The sequence below is a fragment of the Equus asinus genome, chromosome 28 (assembly GCF_041296235.1).
Source record: "Equus asinus isolate D_3611 breed Donkey chromosome 28, EquAss-T2T_v2, whole genome shotgun sequence".
In the NCBI taxonomy this organism is placed as follows: domain Eukaryota; kingdom Metazoa; phylum Chordata; class Mammalia; order Perissodactyla; family Equidae; genus Equus; species Equus asinus.
Window position 1 is genome coordinate 15,684,969 of NC_091817.1, and position 17,311 is coordinate 15,702,279.

Below are 17,311 nucleotides of genomic sequence, written 5' to 3' on the forward strand. Positions count from 1 at the left end.
TCTTGTAATCTGAAAATAAATTATTTTAATTGAATGAGAAAATGAACATCCTATAGGACTTCTAAGGATTTAGATTTATAATAAAATTTCTATCCTGTGAAAGGGCATACTTGGGTCAGTGCTTTAATAAAACTTACCGTTGGTGATACACTTTCTTACCTAGACCTTTTCATGTGTATCACTTCAAAAAAAATCTTAATAGGTAGCATCTTGTTTCATGAGACGTGTATAAGTTTTACAACTATGACATTAAGTATGTGCGCATGTATGTACATATGTATGTGACTTCATGTCCTCCTAGATTTCAGTTATCTTCATATTTAAACGGCACTCATTTTTTGAAATTACTATTGTTTTCAGAGATTGCAGTGCATGAGTTACCTGTTCTCCAAGCCCCACAGGGGGAGAGAATTTTCACGTCCTTTGTCTTTTAAGGAACTTGCCACTCTACTTTGTGTTACTCGTATTCAAAACCCTACTTTTCCTTCTAATCTGTAGGCATTGGTAACCTGCTAGATGTGGGGGCCAGAGTCTTATGCACCCAGTGTATGTATTAATTGAATGAATAAATAATAGTATTTATCTTAGTCTATCATTGTACGTGGAAAAATGATAAAACTACTTCCAGGATCATCAAAGTCTTGATTAATAACATTTTCATATGTATTAAAGAGCTTTGAATCATGTAATGAAAAGTACTACGCCAAAATAATAGACTATTGATGTTTTGGTTTGCTGATCAGTTTTCTACCTTGAATTTCCTCTTGGATCTTTTTTTTTATTCTTCTAACAGTTGGTGTTTGAATTACCATTGTTGTTATTTCTTAAGAGCCCCCCCCATAACACTCAGAAACCTTCTTGGTGTTTTATAGAGCAAAATTCAGAAAATCTATGCCTTTGTTAAGTTTATACTCTTTCTTTTTTTTTTGAGGAAGATTAGCCTTGAGCTAACATCTACTGCCAATCCTCCTCTTTTTGCTGAGGAAGACTGGCCCTGAGCTAACATCCGTGCCCATCTTCCTCAAGTTTATACTCTTTTTTAATATTGTTTCTGTCTCATAGAAATGTCTTCGGAAACTCTTTCTTTAATCTTGATAGAAAATAGCCCTTTCCTCCTTCATAACAAAGCTGTAATATTTCTTCTCAAGTAGCAACTTCTGCTACTGCTTCTTTTGTATTGTTCTCTGTCACTGTATCTCTTTGACAATAATGTGTTCTGAAATGAAGATGTAGATTGTTTTTTTTTAATACCAAGGGAACTGACAGGTATAAGGTTGACATATTTAAACTCATTTTACAAACTTGATAGCTGGTAAGTTTCCTTTTACTTTGTGATGTTTGGATATAGGCGTAATTCAAATGGGGAAAACATAGAAGGAAAAACTTACGTTTTAAAAATTCATTTCATTTTGAACTCTAAACATTAGAATTTTCTGTCATTTTGCGTCTTTTTCCTCGTTTTTGGGAAATCATGCTCCATTGATTGCTTTCTCCTGCTCATTTTTATTTGTATTGATGCTTTTCAGATGTCCAATTCTTGTTTAAAATGTTGCCATCGATTACTTTTCCTTTGACTTCAGGTTTGTGGTACTGTTCACCATAAATTGTGTGGAACATCCTTGTTTAATTGTATGCAGTTACTTCAGGAGCAGTGCAATGGTGATCACTAAAATGTTACCGTTGATCTAGCCAGGCTGTTCTTAATTCACCATGGGCTTTCTTTGAAGATACAGGAAAGTATAAGAAAATATTGATTCTTGGTGAATTAGGTGATTTTACTTTTATGCTTTTCTCTTATGCTTTAAACATCTTGTTTAGCTCTAAGTAGGTATTTATTTTATTGAAACGTCTGGTTTTCCTTTTGTTTATTTATTGTTGCTTCTAAGACATTCCATTGGCGATTTTTATTGAGAAGCAGATGACAGAATCATTTAAATCTTTTTTGGGAGGGGAGGATCACCTTAATGTAATAGCACTTTGAAAAATAAATACTTTTTCACTCCGGAAACCATGATACAATGTCATTAAAACAATCTTGCAAAATAAATTCACCCACCCTTATAATGCAGATGGATTTCAGTTTTGCATATTCTATTCCAATCTTTATCCGTATGCACATTATTGTTTTCCTACTTGTAATGAAAGTATATATGCAACTTTTGGTGATTTTATTTTTCTTATAGAAAGCAAAATGTTAGCTCTACTAATAGAGTTCTAAATAAAAACAAATATTATTCATCTACAACCCTTCCACACCAGCAAAGGTGTCCACTTTAATCTTTGTATATATGTAGGTACAATTTAAAAACTGTGAAGATTTGTACCTGATTTTATTTTATTAATTATTAGATGAGCTTCACTGAGAATTTGTAAACTCCCAGTACTTGATACCTAAAGTGCAAGTCGTGGCCATACTGTTCTTCCCAACTGCCAGGCTGCCCAGATACTCATACCCACCCAGAGCTGAGTGGATGCATGGAGGCAGAGGCAGAGGGCGTGGCTGGGCGTCTGCCTCCTGTACGGGAGTCCTCATGCTTTCCTGTCTGTGTTGATAGGGCTCCCCATTCTTCGCCATGGGGTCATTCTGATTGTTGTCATTGTGAAGACTCTTTTTTTAGAAAAATCTCTTCACTCAGAGCAGGTCATTTTGTATTCCTTGTTTTTATCCACAAATCATCTCTCTTTCCAACCGAAGATAATGGGAGTATTGCCTGAATGTGTGGATCCTTTTCTTACTTCCTTTGTAATGTTTATCTCCCTAAGCATAAAGGGATTCCTAATACCTTGGCTTCAAACTACCATACTGGTCATAATTTTACGAACATAAATACTTTAATTTTCTTTAAAAACAGATGCTTAAAGCATGCCAACATGATTTCCCCTCCAGGTAAATTATAGGTTCACTCTTGTGCTGTGTTGTTAGACTATATGACACGCATTACCTGAATCCATAGGTGGATTAATTGTGACCTTGAGATGTTTATGATTTCTGGGTGCTTTTAGCCAGAATGAGAGACAGTACTTAGTCTGATGGCTGAAGGTTCAGATGTCTTCTTTTCAGTCCGCAGTCGAGAAGTGCACTAGTCAAGTGAACAATTTTCTGTATCCATTTTGTGGCAAATTACCGTGATTAGTATGTGTTCTGTAGCTTTGGAGCACTGTGCTCTGCTAACACCTTGGAGTAGTTTTCATGGCTGAGAAGTAGAAATCTTTCTGCTTATAGTCCAGATAATAAGGCAAGAGTATTATCTACCTAGGAGAAATTGGAGACTTGGCAGAATTTCAGCGTGAAAACCATCTGAATATTCGTGAAGTGGATGATTTTGGAACATGTCAGCATTATCTTTTTCCTTGAGACTTTTGGGGTATGATCGTTTGACAGAAAATTGCCTGATGAAGCATGAACATAAGGAATAAGGTCTGGATTGCAGGGCATGTAACTAGGTATATTTTTCAAAGGGAACTGAAATTATGGAGCTAGTGACTACCACCTGAGTACTAGTGATATTTCACGTGCAAGGACCAGCGTACACGTGAGTTAGTTGGATTGACTGCCGGGCGTAAGGGTGGGGGTGTCTCATAACACTTAGAACCCTCTGTACTTAGTACAAGAGTGCTTTCTGCTCTCTCCTTCCCCCACCAAAAATTTGACCAGTGGGAAATATGATAGTTTACGTATAAAAATGAAAATTAGTTTGCTAAGTAGTACTTCTTCATTTGTTTGGTTTTCTTTGTTTATCTGGATGAAAATGACTGAATTTGATGGATTTTCATCTTTCTTTTAGGCTCAGTTTATGAACCTCTTAAAAGCGTTAATCTTCCAAGACCTGATAATGAAACTCTGTGGGATAAATTGGATCATTATTACAGAATTGGTAAGCAAAACCTGAGGTAAACATGTCCTTAGGTAGCTGTGACTAGTATTTACTCTGCCTTCGTTACATTGCGCACATTAGGTGATGATGTTGGTCCCTCATTTGGATGTTGGGGTAGTTTCAGTGCTTGGCAGCTATATATTCCAATTGCATATTGATACGGGGACTATAAAAGGAATCTAGCAAGTCATATCTGTCCCTGAATAATTTTAAAACTATCACCAGTGTCCTCTGTGTCCTTTTAGCCTTCATAAACATCACCAGATTTGGAACCAGAGGCTATTCTTGATTAATGCTTACACAGACAAAGATTTTGCAGTATTCATTGCTCATTTACCTATACATGGTTCCTAGGTGGTTCTGAAGCTTTTATATCCATTTCTCATTCATTGAGGTACAGAAAGTAATCTCAGATTACTGTTACTAAAATCAGGCCCCTGATATTTTTGGTTTGTTTGTTTTGTTTTTGCCAAGATCAGCCTGGCAAATTTTGGTTTTCGATATGAGTAAGCAGCTTTGAGATATGTGTGTATAGGGCTTCTCTTTGTTCATGAGACTGTAAGTTGGAAAGACCTATTAATTTTTTGTCAGTTTGCTTCTTGTGCCATTTACTTGGCCTACTATGGCAAATAATAGACAATTTGATTTATTTGTCTCCCCTGAGATAAGGATTTTTTTGTTTGTTTCAACCTCATGTAAAACTGTAATTCAGCTTATTTTGGTCAAGATTCTAGTATATATTCTATTCATATGTTGCCCTTTTATTATTTCTGTAGCCATAACCAGCTAAAGAGATTTAACTACCTTTTTAGAGATGTCAATTGTTTACTTCAGACTATGAGGACCAATTCTTTACTCTGGGAAAAATAACAAATACCCTCATATTCTGAAAGAAATGGTAATGATAATGTCAGTTCAGTCTGAGAAAAAGAAAAATAAGTTAAATTTAATTCTTTAATCTCTGTGAAGGACCAGATTGCTTTGGACCTTTGAAAAACTGTCCTAAAAGTAGTTGACACATGCCAATCCAGATTAGATTAGTATATTTTTAGGAAAAACATTACTCATCTGTGTATAGACAAGAATAAGATAGCTTTTAGGAAATGTAGTTTTAGTGTATTTAATTTTCTATTTTATTACTCTTTTATAAAAGTTCATAAAACATTAATCTTTTATTTAAGTGAAACATTCCAAAAATAGTTTACTTGCTGTTTTCATGTCGTATATGGAAGGGATTCAGTTTTGAAATGTTAAACATATCCCTAACTTGTACAATATAATATGTAACATGAATATATTCCTCTGAAGACCAGGCACAAAATAGTCATCTGTGAAAAACAGGATTCTGGCCTGTTCACCAATTGAATTGGCTTTGGGTTGAGTGAATGTGTACCAGTCTTTGTTGTACATTTGCTTTATGTTTCCTTATTAAACTGATTTGTTGAAAATATGCTTAGTTTTTTGGCTGATCTTTTCTTTTGTACCTGATGTTGCCTTACAGCTCTTAGTGGCATTAACCAGGGTATGCTAAAGGCTTAAAGTTCTAATTAGCTGAGACCTTTCCTCAAAAGTGGGAGACTCCTCCGTGCAGGGTGGATTCCCACTTCATCTGGAGTAACTTAAGTGACATTGTTTCTACATCTTTATAAAGTTTTCTACTACAGCTAAGTTGAGAAACAACAAAATTATCGGACGTGGGATGAGGATGAGGAAACCTAAGGAGAATGAATGGCTGTACAATTCCTTCTTTTTCTTGTCTTCAATTTCAGTCAAGTCAACATTGCTGCTGTATCAAAGTCCAACCACAGGTCTCTTTCCTACTAAAACGTGTGGTGATGACCAGAAGGCCAAGGTGCAGGACAGTCTGTACTGTGCTGCCGGTGCGTGGGCTTTGGCTCTTGCCTACAGGTGAGCTGGTGTGTGCGCTACTGGTAACTCACGTCTAGGTAAGAGGGTTTTGTTCGCCAAAGACAAATTGGGCAGCCGTCTTTTGGTCCTGCTGCTGACGTACTGTGTGACCTGTGACTGCTCACATCTCCTTTTAGGCCTCTAAACCTTTTAGTTTTCCTAAGGGTTTATGTGAGATTAGTTCTAACATTTTATGACTTTGTGACCAAAATTTTTCATCTCTAGGCTTGTAAATCAGCATTAGTCTTTGGCAGAATGAACTGACCATTCTCATTGAGTTGGTTGGTTTCAATCATAGAGAGAATTGATGGTGATTGAATTTTACAGATGATAAAACTGGGGCATAGAGTAGTTAAAAGGATTTGTTCAAAATTATGCAACTAGTTAATGATAGAGTCAGGGCCAAGGCTCCTTTTTTTTTTGAGGAAGATTAGCCCTGAGCTCACTGCTGCCAGTCCTCCTCTTTTTGCTGAGGAAGACTGGCCCTGAGCTAACATCCGTGCCCATCTTCCTCTACTTTATATGTGGGACACATACCACAGCATGGCTTGCCAAGCCGTGCCTTGTCCACACCTGTCATCCGAACCGGCGAACCCCAGCCCGCCAAACCAGAATGTGTGTACTTAACCGCTGTGCCACTGGGCTGGCCCCTGGGCTCCTTTTTTTTCTCTCTCCACTTTAGTGTTTTGCCCATTGCACTTCATTGGGTATCACTTGTTAAATCTGGTTGTAAGTCAAATAACTATTTTATAAAGTAAAAAAAAATTCTTTCATTATACAAAATTTCTCCTTACTTTTTAAATTTCATTATATATGGAAAACATCCAATGTGGGTCCTGACACATCAGTCAATAGTAACACATTTGAACCATTATTAAGATTAGGTTTCTGAATATTAATTTTCTGAGGGTGACACATGCGTATCCTTCTGATTTGAAAATTCTCTTTCAGATGAACATGATTCCTTGTCTTAAATCATTGATGTGTTGCATTTGTAAAAGAAAATCAAATACTACTGACTGAGTAGTCACTTTCAGCATGCTTGTTTCCTAATGTCACTACAAGCCTTTCTTTACATATTCTATGTAAGCACAGTATAGCCTCCATTAAATGTGAAGCTACTAATGTCTTACGAGTACAAGGAGCAGCAATAGCACTTTAACCAAGTGGTCAAGCCAGTAATGGGGTAGACTGACATCAGGTGCCTCCTGATGTGACACAATGGTAAGTACCCATCACCCATGTTGACTTCTTACCAAAATGTTTAGATGGATCTACCTGTGAGTAAACAATCAGACAAAGCCAGATTGTGGCTGCTATAAGACGACTTACTAGGGCCCTTAAAAAACGTAGCTATCAAAGAAGATTAGAAAATAGATACGAAGATTGCTAGATTAAGAAAGACTAAAGAAATATGACAACTAATGCATTGCATGGTCCTTGATTGGACCATGCATTAAAAAACACCATAAAGTATGTTTTGAGGATAATTGGATAAATTACATATAGACTATATCTTAGATAATATAGAATCAATATTAAATTTCTTGGGTGTGATAATGATGATGTTATGTAGGAGAATGTCCTTGTTTATAGGAGATACTTCTGAAGTGTTTAGGGATGGTGATGTTTGTAGCTTACTTTCAAATAGCGCAGAAAGTAAATTATGAATAGAGGATGCAAGCTAATTTTAGCAAGTGGTGAATCCAGGTGGAGAGTAAAAGGTTTATTGGAGCATCCTTTTAGCTTTTCTAGAGGTTTGAAATTTTTCTAAATAAAATGTTGTGGGAAAAATCGCTTAAAAAATACAGAAGCCTTTAAACATATGATGGAGACTTTAAAGTCCTTTCTTTGCTGGGCACGCTATGTACAAACTCCCTCGGAAATTTACCTTCTTATGTGGTTAAAGTAGCAGATTTTTCATCTTACTAGCAAGGGAAATAGTTCCCATTTGGAGAAATGCAAGGGTACTTATCACAGAATTATAATGAAGTCCTTTTTAGTTTCACAGTATTAAGTTGTGATGATTTGTTTAGAGAATTCTCATGTTGTAAAATTAATAGAATTTTTGTTGCTAATTCTACTTGTAAATGCCGGTGAAATCATATAAGATTACGTTATGAAGAATTTCCCAAAAATTAAGCTGTCAATATTTTCTCTTTAGGAATTTATATATGTATCTCTTTTTGGTAAGGAATGCATAATATAAAGTTATTAGTTTTTAAAAATTATGAGTAATTTAGTTTTTCTACTGGCATTAGTTTTCTGTCAGTCTTGTCAGCAGTCTCATTAAACCTGACATCTGTTTGAATTTGTCTGTGTGTATGTGTACTGAGAGCTTAAAACGATTATTTTATGCACAATTATATTTCACACACATTTAGGAGTATAATTTGGTGTTATTTCATTGATTAGATATATTCTATTTTATTATTAGAGACTGAAGTAATTTATTTTTAAAAATGCACTTTTAAATGGTTTTTTTTTATTGAGTGCATAATAGTTTACATCATGGTGAAATTTCAGTTGTACATTATTTCTTGTCCATCACCAAATAAGTGCTTCCCTTTGCCCCCTGTGCCCACCCCACACCCCCATGCCCCTGGTAACTGCTGAACTGTTCTCTTTGTCCCAATGTTTGTTTATCTTCCACATGTGAGCGAAATTGTATAGTGTTGTCTTTCTAGTCTGGCTTATTTCACTTAAGATAATAGCCTCCAGGTCCATCCATGTTCTTGCAAATGGGATGATTTTGTCTTTTTTTGTGGCTGAATAGTATTCCATTGTATACATATATCATATCTCTTCTTTATCCATCATCAGTCGATGTGCACTTGTATTGTTTCCATGTCTCGTCTGTTGTGAATAGTGCTGTAGTGAACCTAGGGGTACATGTGTTACTTTGGATTGTTGATTTCCAGTTGTTTGGGTAGATGCCCAGTACTGGGATGGCTGAGCCATATGGTAGTTCTATTTTTAATATTTTGAGGCATCTCCATAGTGTTTTCCATTGTGGCTGCACCAGTTTGCATTCTCACCAGCTGTGTATGAGGGTTCCCTTTTCTCCATGCTCTCTCCAACATTTGTTATTTTTACTCTTAGTGATTATAGCTATTTTAACAGGGGTATAGTGGTATCTTAGTGTAGTTTTGATCTGCTTTTCCCTGATGATTAGTGATGTTGAACATCTTTTCCTGTGTTTATTGGCCTTCTAGATATCTTCTTTGGAATAATGTCTGTTCATATCCTCTGCCCATTTTTTGATCTGGCTGTTTGTTTTTTTGTTGTTCAGTTGTGTGAATTCCTTATATTTTATGAAGATTAACCCCTTGTTAGATATATGATTTGCAAATATTTTCTCCCAATTGGTGGGTTGTCCTTTGGTTTTGATCGTAGATTCTCTTGCCTTGCAGAAGCTCTTTAGTCTGATGAAGTCCCACTTGTTTATTTTTTCTTTTATTTCCCTTGTCTGAGAGGACATGGTATTTGAGAAGATCCTTTTAAGTTCGAGGTCAAAGAGTGTACTACCTATATTATCTTCCAGGAGTTTTATGGTTTCAGGACTTATCTTCAAGTCTTTGATCCATTTTGAGTTAATTTTTGGGTATAGTGTGAGATAATGGTCTACTTTCATTCTTTTGCATGTGGCTGTCCAGCTTTCCCAACACCATTCATTGAAGAGACTGTCTTTTCTCGATTAGTATGTGCTTGGCACCTTCGTCAAAGATTAGCTGTCCGTAGATGTGTGGTTTTCTTTCTGGGCTTTCAGTTCTGTTCCATTGATCAGTGTGCCTGTTTTTGTACCAGTACCATGCTGTTTTGATAACTATGGCTTCATAGTACCTTTTGAAGTCAGGGATTGTAATGCCTCCAGCTTTGTTCTTTTTTCTCAGTATTCTTTTAGCAATTTTGGATCTTTGGTTGCCCCACATGAATTTTAGTGTCCTTTGTTCTATTTCAGTGAAGAATGTCATTGGGAATCTGATTGGAATTGCCCTGAATCTGTAGATTGCTTTGGGTAGTATGGACATTTTTACTATGTTTGTTCTTCCAATCCATGTGCATGGACTCTCTTTCCATTTCTTTATGTCATCATCTATTTCTTTCAATAAGGTCTTCTGATTTTCATTGTAGCAGTCTTTCACCTCCTTGGTTAAATTTATTCTTAGATATTTTATTCTTTTTGTTGCGATTGTAAATGAATTGTATTCTTGAGTTCTCTCTCTGTAAGTTTGTTACTACAGTATAGAAATGCAACTGATTTTTGTAAGTTGATTTGGTACCCTGCAACATTACTGCAGTTGTTAATTATTTCTAATAGTTTTCCAATTGATTCCTTAGGGTTTTCTATAATAAGATCATGTCATCTGCAAACACTGAAAAGTTTCACTTCTTCCCTCACTATTTGGATTCCTCTTATTCCTTTCTCTTGCCTAATTGCTCTGGCCAAAACCTCCAGTACTATGTTGAATAAGAGTGGTGAGAGTGGGAATCCTCGTCTTGTTCTTGTTCTCAGAGGGATGCCGTTCAGTTTTTGCCCATTGGGTATGATGTTGGCTGTGGGTTTGTCATATATGGCCTTTATTGTGTTGTAATTTCCTTCTAGTGCCCTTTTATTAAGAGTTTTTATCATAAATGGCTGTTGGATCTTGTCAAATGCTTTCTCTGCGTCTATTGAGATGATCATGTGGTTTTTATTCCTCATTTTGTTAATGTGGTGTATCACATTGATTGATTTGCAGATGTTGAACCATCCCTGTGTCCCTGGAATATATCCTACTTGATCATGATGTATTATTTTTTTGATGTATTGCTGTTTTCGGGTTGCCAATATTTTGTTGAGGATTTTTTCATCTATGTTTATCAGCAATATTGGCCTGTAGTTTTCTTTTTTTGTGCTATCCTTGTCAGGCTTTGGTATCAGAGTGATGTTGGCCTCATAGAAGGATAACATGTTAGGTGTGTTAGGAAGCTTTCCATTTTCCCTAATTTTTTGGAGTAGTTTGAGAATGGTAGGTATTAAATCCTCTCTGAAAGTCTGTTAGAATTCTCCAGGGAAGCCATCTGGTCCTGGGCTTTTATTTTTGGAGATGCTTTTGATTACTGTTTCAGTCTCTTTCCTTGTGATTGGTTTATTCAGATTATGTATTTCTTCTTGATTCAGCTTTGGGAGGTTGTAAGAGTCTAAGAATTTATCTATTTCCTGTAGATTGTCCATTTTGTTAGCATATGGATTTTCATAGTATTCTCTTATACTCCTTTATATTTCTGTGGTATTCATAGTTCTTTCTCCTCTTTCACTTCTCATTTTATTTATCTGAGCTTTCTCTCTATTTCTTTGTATGTCTGGCTAGGAGTTTGTTAATTTTGTTTATCTTCTCAAAGAACCAGCTCTTTGTTTCATTGATCCTTTCTACTGCCTTTTTTGTTTCAGTAGCATTTATTTCTGCTCTGATTTTTATTATTTCTCTCCTTCTGCTGACTTTGGGCTTTGTTCTTTTTCTAATTCAATTAGGTGTAGATTCATACTGCTTTTTTGGGATTTTTCTTGTTTATTAATGTAAGCTGGTATTGCAATGAATTTCTCTCTTAGTACTGCTTTTGTTGCATCTTGTAGCATTGGTTTGGGATGTTTTCATTTTCATTTGTCTTCAGATATTTTTTGATTTGTCCTGTATTTTCTTCAATGGTCCATTCTTGTTCAATTGCCTGTCGTTTAGTCTCCACCTCATTGTTCCTGTCTCAGCTTTTTTCTTCCTTTCTTTTTTTTTTAAGATTTTGTTTTTCTTTATCTCCCCCAAGCTCCCTGGTACATATTTGTATATTTTTCATTGTGGGTCCTCCTAGTTGTGGCATGTGAGATACTGCCTCAGCATGGCTTGATGAGTGGTGCCACATCCTCGCCCAGGATCTGAACTGGCAAAACACTGGGCCACTGAAGTAGAGCGTGCGAACTTAAACTCTTGGCCCCGGGGCTGGCCCCATCCGCTCTTTTCTTGTAATTAATTTCTAGCTTCCTAGGATTGTGATCAGAAAAGGTGCTTGTTATTATTTGAATCTTCTTAAGTTTATTGAGGCTTGCCTTGTTTCCCAGCATGTGGTCTATCCTTGAGAATGTTCCAGGCACATGTGGGAAGAATATGTATTCTGCTGTTTTTGGATGGAGTGTTCTATAAATGTCTGTTAAGTCCAAGTCATCTATCCATTCATTTAATTCCACTGTTTCTTGGTTGATTTTCTGTCTGGATGACCTATCCATTGATGTGAGTGGAGTGTTGAGGTCCCTATTTTTATTATGTTGTAATTTATATCTCCTTTTAGGTTTGTTAATAGTTGCTTTGTGGATTTTGGTGCTCCTGTGTTGGGTACATAGATATTTATAAGTGTTATGTTTTCTCGGTGGAGTGTCACTTTGATCATTGTATACTGCCCCTCTTTGTCTCGCTTCACCTGTCTTATATTGAAGTCTCCTTTGTCTAATATAGGTATTGTGGCACCTACTTTCTTTTGTTTGCCGTTAGCTTGGAGTATCGTCTTCCATCCCATCACTCTGAGCCTGTGTTTGTCATTGGAGCTGAGATGTGTTTCCTGGAGGCAGCGTATTGTTGGTTCTTGTTTTTTGATCCATCTTGTCACTCTGTGTCTTTTTATTGGAGAATTCAATCCATTTACATTTAGGGTGATTATCGATATATGAGGGTGTAATCCTGCCATTTTATGCCTCGTTTGCCGGTTCTCCTGCATTTCCTTTGTTTCTCGTCCCATGTGTTATGGGTCTATCAATTGAGTTCTGTAGTTTTTGTGTTGTGTATCTTTGTTTTCTCCTTATTTATTATTTGTGTCTCTCTTCTGCTTTTTTGTTTAGTGGTCACCATGAGGTTTGTATTCAAAATCTCGAGATAGGAGTCCATTTTCTGATGGCCTCCTATTTCCTTAGACTAAACCGATTCAGTCCCTTTCCCCTTTCCCTCCTAATTTGTTTTTCTCACGTCTTATTCCATCTTGTGTTGAGTTTGTGGTTAAAATGTTGAGAGTATCTTTATTTTTGGTGTTTTCCTTCCCTTTATCTTTAATGTTATACTTGAATATTTCCTAATTCATTCTGATGTGTAGCCAGACTTTTCTGAGTTTGTCTACCTGTTTATCTCCTCACTCCATGCTTTGTAACCCTCCTCTCCCTTTTTTCTTTCATGCGTGAGGGCCATCTTCAGGCTTTCTTGTAGGGTGCAGATCTTGTGTCTAGGAACTCCCTTAGCTTTTGTTCATCTGGGACAGTTTTTGTTTCTCCATCATAACTTAAGGATATTTTTGCTGGATAGAGTGTTCTTGGGTGAAAGTTTTTGTCCTTCTAAGATTTGAATATGTCCTTCCATGCTCTCCTAGCCTGTAAGTTTCCTGCAGAGAAATCTGCTGAAAGCCTGATAGGAGTTCCTTTGTAAGTTATTTTCTTTTGCCTCGCTGCCCTTTTTTTTTTTGTCATTCACTTAAGCCAGTTTCACTACTATATGCCTTGCAGTAGGTCTTTTCACGTTGACGTATTTTGGAGATCTGGTAGTCTCTTCCACATGGATTTCCATCTCCTTCCCTAGGTTTGGGAAGTTCTCTGCTATTATTTCTTTGCACCAGCTTTCTGCTCCATTCTCCTTCTCTTCTCCCTCTGGAATACCTGCAATTCTTATGTTGCTTTTCCAAATTGAGTCAGATATTTCTCAGAGACTTTCTTCATTTCTTTTTAGCCTTTTTCTCTCTCTTCCTCTGTCTGGAGCTTTTTAATATGACTGTCCTCGATTATGCCAATTCATTCCCCTGATGTCCACTCGAGCATTCAAGGAATCCATATTTTGTTTTTTCTCTTTGATTGTGTCTTTCATCTCCAGTATTTCTGTTTGATTCTTCTTTATAATTTCAGTTTCTCTTGTGAAGTAGCTCCTGAGCTTGTTAAATTGTTTCTGTACTTTCTCTTTTAACTTGATGTTAAATTAAATTAAAAACTTGAATGTTTGATGATAGCTTTTTTGAATACCCTGTCATTTAGATTACAGATTTCTGTGTCTTCCGGAATGATTTGTGTGAATTTGTCTTTTTCTGTCCGGTCTGGAGATTTAATATAATTTTTGATACTACTATATGGCATGGCTTTATTCTTTTACATCCTGGTATTATTTGGTTGCAGTTCCCACCTATCGCCATTGGCTGGGGGTTAAGAGCCACGTTTCTGAGCCATCTGTGATCTTCTGGGATCCCAGGTGCTGCAGCCAGTATTAGGCAGTTCGGTGAGGAGACGCTTTCTTCTGTGTACATTTCTGTGGTTACTTGCTCTGCCCTTGCTATCTGCTCCACTGGGGTCTTGGCTCGATGAGGTCATTGCCGTGTTAGCTTTCACCTCAGTAGGGGCTTTACCTTGGGCTACAAGGTCCGTTGGGGATCTTTGATGTTCCCACGAATGTGTGCTCCCTCCTTCCTTCCCCCTCGGAGGCTTCGTGCAGTACTGCATCGCAGTCTTTTGGGGAGGGAGCACACTTTTCTCTTACCCTGTTCCACCTCCTCGACGTGGCCTTCATCCTCTCCACCCTCCGACCTGTGGCTGTATGGGTCTCTCAGATGTCATTTTTGTTGTGTGGATGTCCTCTGTTGGAGTTTGAATGTCTTTTTCATTGTATTGTGGATGGGAGAGGTCATTGGGAGAACTCACTCTGCCATGATGCTGACATCACTATAATTTGGCTTTTGAAATTGTTTTTTAAAATGTAATATTCAGTTCTACTTAATCATTTTATTTTAATTTAAAGAACAGAAGAAAAGCTTACTAATATGTGTGAGTTTTTAAAATGTTTATGTATCAGGTTGTAGTTCCAAATGCACCATTACTTGTAATTGTATTGCAGTATAATTATCTACTTACTATAATTAGGGTAAACAAATGTAATATATTTACATTTTGTTGTTATATAATTACAACTATTATGATTATATTATTTTAGAAATAATTATGTGATTTTGACCTACATGGTTCAAGTTAAAACTGTTTCTGAATGTACTCAACTATGTAAAATCTGTTAAAAGAAAGTTGAACTTATACTTCATGTCATATTAAAAAGTATTGTGCAGGTTTTTTACAGTTTTTATTTGTTTCTAATATGACTTCTAGAGACAAACATGACTTTAAATGAGAGTTTAAAGGTGGAATTTCCTTTTCTTTGCTTTTAATATTTGAGAAGAGTCTTTTTTATGTTTTTGAGGATGAATCATTTTTTATTTATATTTATCAGCTTGATTATAAATGTATTTTTTTATTGAGGTTATAATGGTTTATAACATTGTGAAGTTTTGGTTGTACATTGTTATTTGTCAGTCATCGTATAAATGTGCCCCTACAACCATTGTGCCCATTCCTCAACCTCCTTCCCCTCTGCTAACCACTAAAGTGTTCTCTTTGTGTCTGTGTTAATTTATCTTCCAAATGAGTGAAATCATATGGTGTTTGTCTTTCTTTGTCTGGCTTATTTCACTTAACATAACTTTCAAAGTCCATCCGTGTTGTGAATAGCTCACTTTTTTTCTGAGTAGTATTCCATTGCATATATATATACCACATCTTTATCCATTCATCAGTCGATGAGCACTTAATGGGTTGCTTCAACTTTTTGAGTATAGGGAACAATGCTGCAATAAAGATAAGGGTGCATAAGTCTCTTCGAATTGTTGATTTCAGGTTCTTTGGATAAATGCTAATTAGTGGGATAGCTGGGTCATATGGCATTTCTGTTTTTGATTTTTTGAGAAATTTCTATACTGTTTTCCATAGTGGCTGCAACAGTTTGCATTCCCACCAGCAGTGTATGAGGTTTCCCTTTTCTCCATGTCCTGTCCAGCGTTTGTTATTTTTTTGTCTGTTGATTATAGCCATTCTAATGGATGTAAGGTGATATCTTAGTGTAGTTTCGATTTGCATTTCCCTGATGACTAATGATGTCAAACATCTTTCATGTGCCCATTGGCTATCTGTATATCTTCTTTGGAAAAATGTCTGTTCATATCCTTTGCCCATCTTTTGATCAGCTTGTTTGTTTTTTTGTTGTTGAGTTGTGTGAATTTTTTATATATCTTGGAGATTAACCCCTTGTCAGATATATGATTTGCAAATATTTTCTCCTAATTGGTGGGTTGTCTTTTCATTTTGTTCCTAGTTTCTTTTGCCTTGCAGGAGCTCTTCAGTCTGATGAATCCCACTAGTTTATTTTTTCTTTTGATTTCCTTGCCTGAGTAGACATGGTATTTGGAAAGATCCTTAAGATCTATGTCAAAGAGTGTATTGCCTATGTTTTCTTTTAGAACTTTTACTGTTTCGGGTCTTACCTTCAAGTCTTTGATCCATTTTGATGTAATTTTTATGTATGGTGTAAGAGAATGGTCAACTTGCATTCTTTTACAAGTGATTATCTGGTTTTCCCAACACCATTTATTGAAGAGTCTTTCCTTTCTCCATTGTATGTTCTTAGCTCCTTTGTGTAACATTAGCTGTCCATGGATATGTGGTTTTAATTCTGGGCTTTCAATTCTGTTCCATTGACCTGTGTGTGTGTTTTTGTACCAGTACCATGCTGTTTTGATTATTTTAGCTTTGTAGTATATTTTGAAGTCAGGGATTGTGATGCCTCCAGGCTTGTTCTTTTTTGAGAATAGCAATTCATTTGTTAACAGAATATTGACTTGAAAGACTATTTTCAGGGTGTTTAAATGTACATACTGGAAAAACAAAAACTCCAGGCAAATGTGTATGAGATACCTTGCAGTACTGTCCAATGGAGAGAAAGGATGCTTTCTCCCAAGAAATCAACCCGTTCCCTTCCAGTGCTAGGTTCATCACCATTTTAGGAGTTGAACAAAATAGGTGGTCCTCGCTTAGTGCGAATAAACAATTATGTCATCTAGCTATTTATACCAAACAATATTCTGGTTTTATTTACCTTGAAATTTGCCTGTGGGGAAATAATGCACCAATGATAGGGTTCACATGTCTAGTTTCTTCATTTGTTATTTAATTATGGAATTCTGCTTTAGATATAAATTCAAGAGTTCATATTATAGGAATATCAGATCAACACTTGCATATAGCCTGTATCAATACGTTGTCTAGAATTAAATTAAAGTTTTCATTTATTTTTTAAAGTTAAAAGTATTCTTCAGATCATATTAAAATTTGATTTTGCATCCATAGAACTTCCTAAAGAGAGTAGAATATTACCAATTCCTGGTAGAAAATAGAGGAATTATTTTGAGTCACAAGGTTCACTTTAATCTTAGGAAAGGTAATAAATATACCCTAATGGCCTAAATGTTTTTACTAAAATGCAGCTGCTCCTTTATTTTCTCAGTTAGAAGAGACATATTCTTCTGATTACTGTATTATTTGCAGAAGAAAGAACAAACAGCAGAACTTCTTTAAAATAGAAAGATCATTTATTGGAATTGAAAGATTCTAGAATATTTTAGTTGTGGTCTAATACTTATTGACATTAGGGGTAGAG

At 36.1% G+C, this 17,311-nt stretch overlaps 1 protein-coding gene across 19 annotated transcripts in view; it reads left to right on the forward strand.

The window, feature by feature from the left end:
• Positions 1-17,311, forward strand: part of PHKB (phosphorylase kinase regulatory subunit beta) — a 219,543-nt gene that overhangs the window by 21,746 nt on the left and 180,486 nt on the right. For all 19 annotated transcript variants that reach the window (XM_044761196.2, XM_044761195.2, XM_044761200.2 and 16 more), the window contains 2 exons: positions 3,786-3,875; positions 5,645-5,783. In XM_044761196.2, the coding sequence (XP_044617131.2) occupies positions 3,786-3,875; positions 5,645-5,783 (229 nt within the window). The remainder of the gene's footprint in view (positions 1-3,785; positions 3,876-5,644; positions 5,784-17,311) is intronic.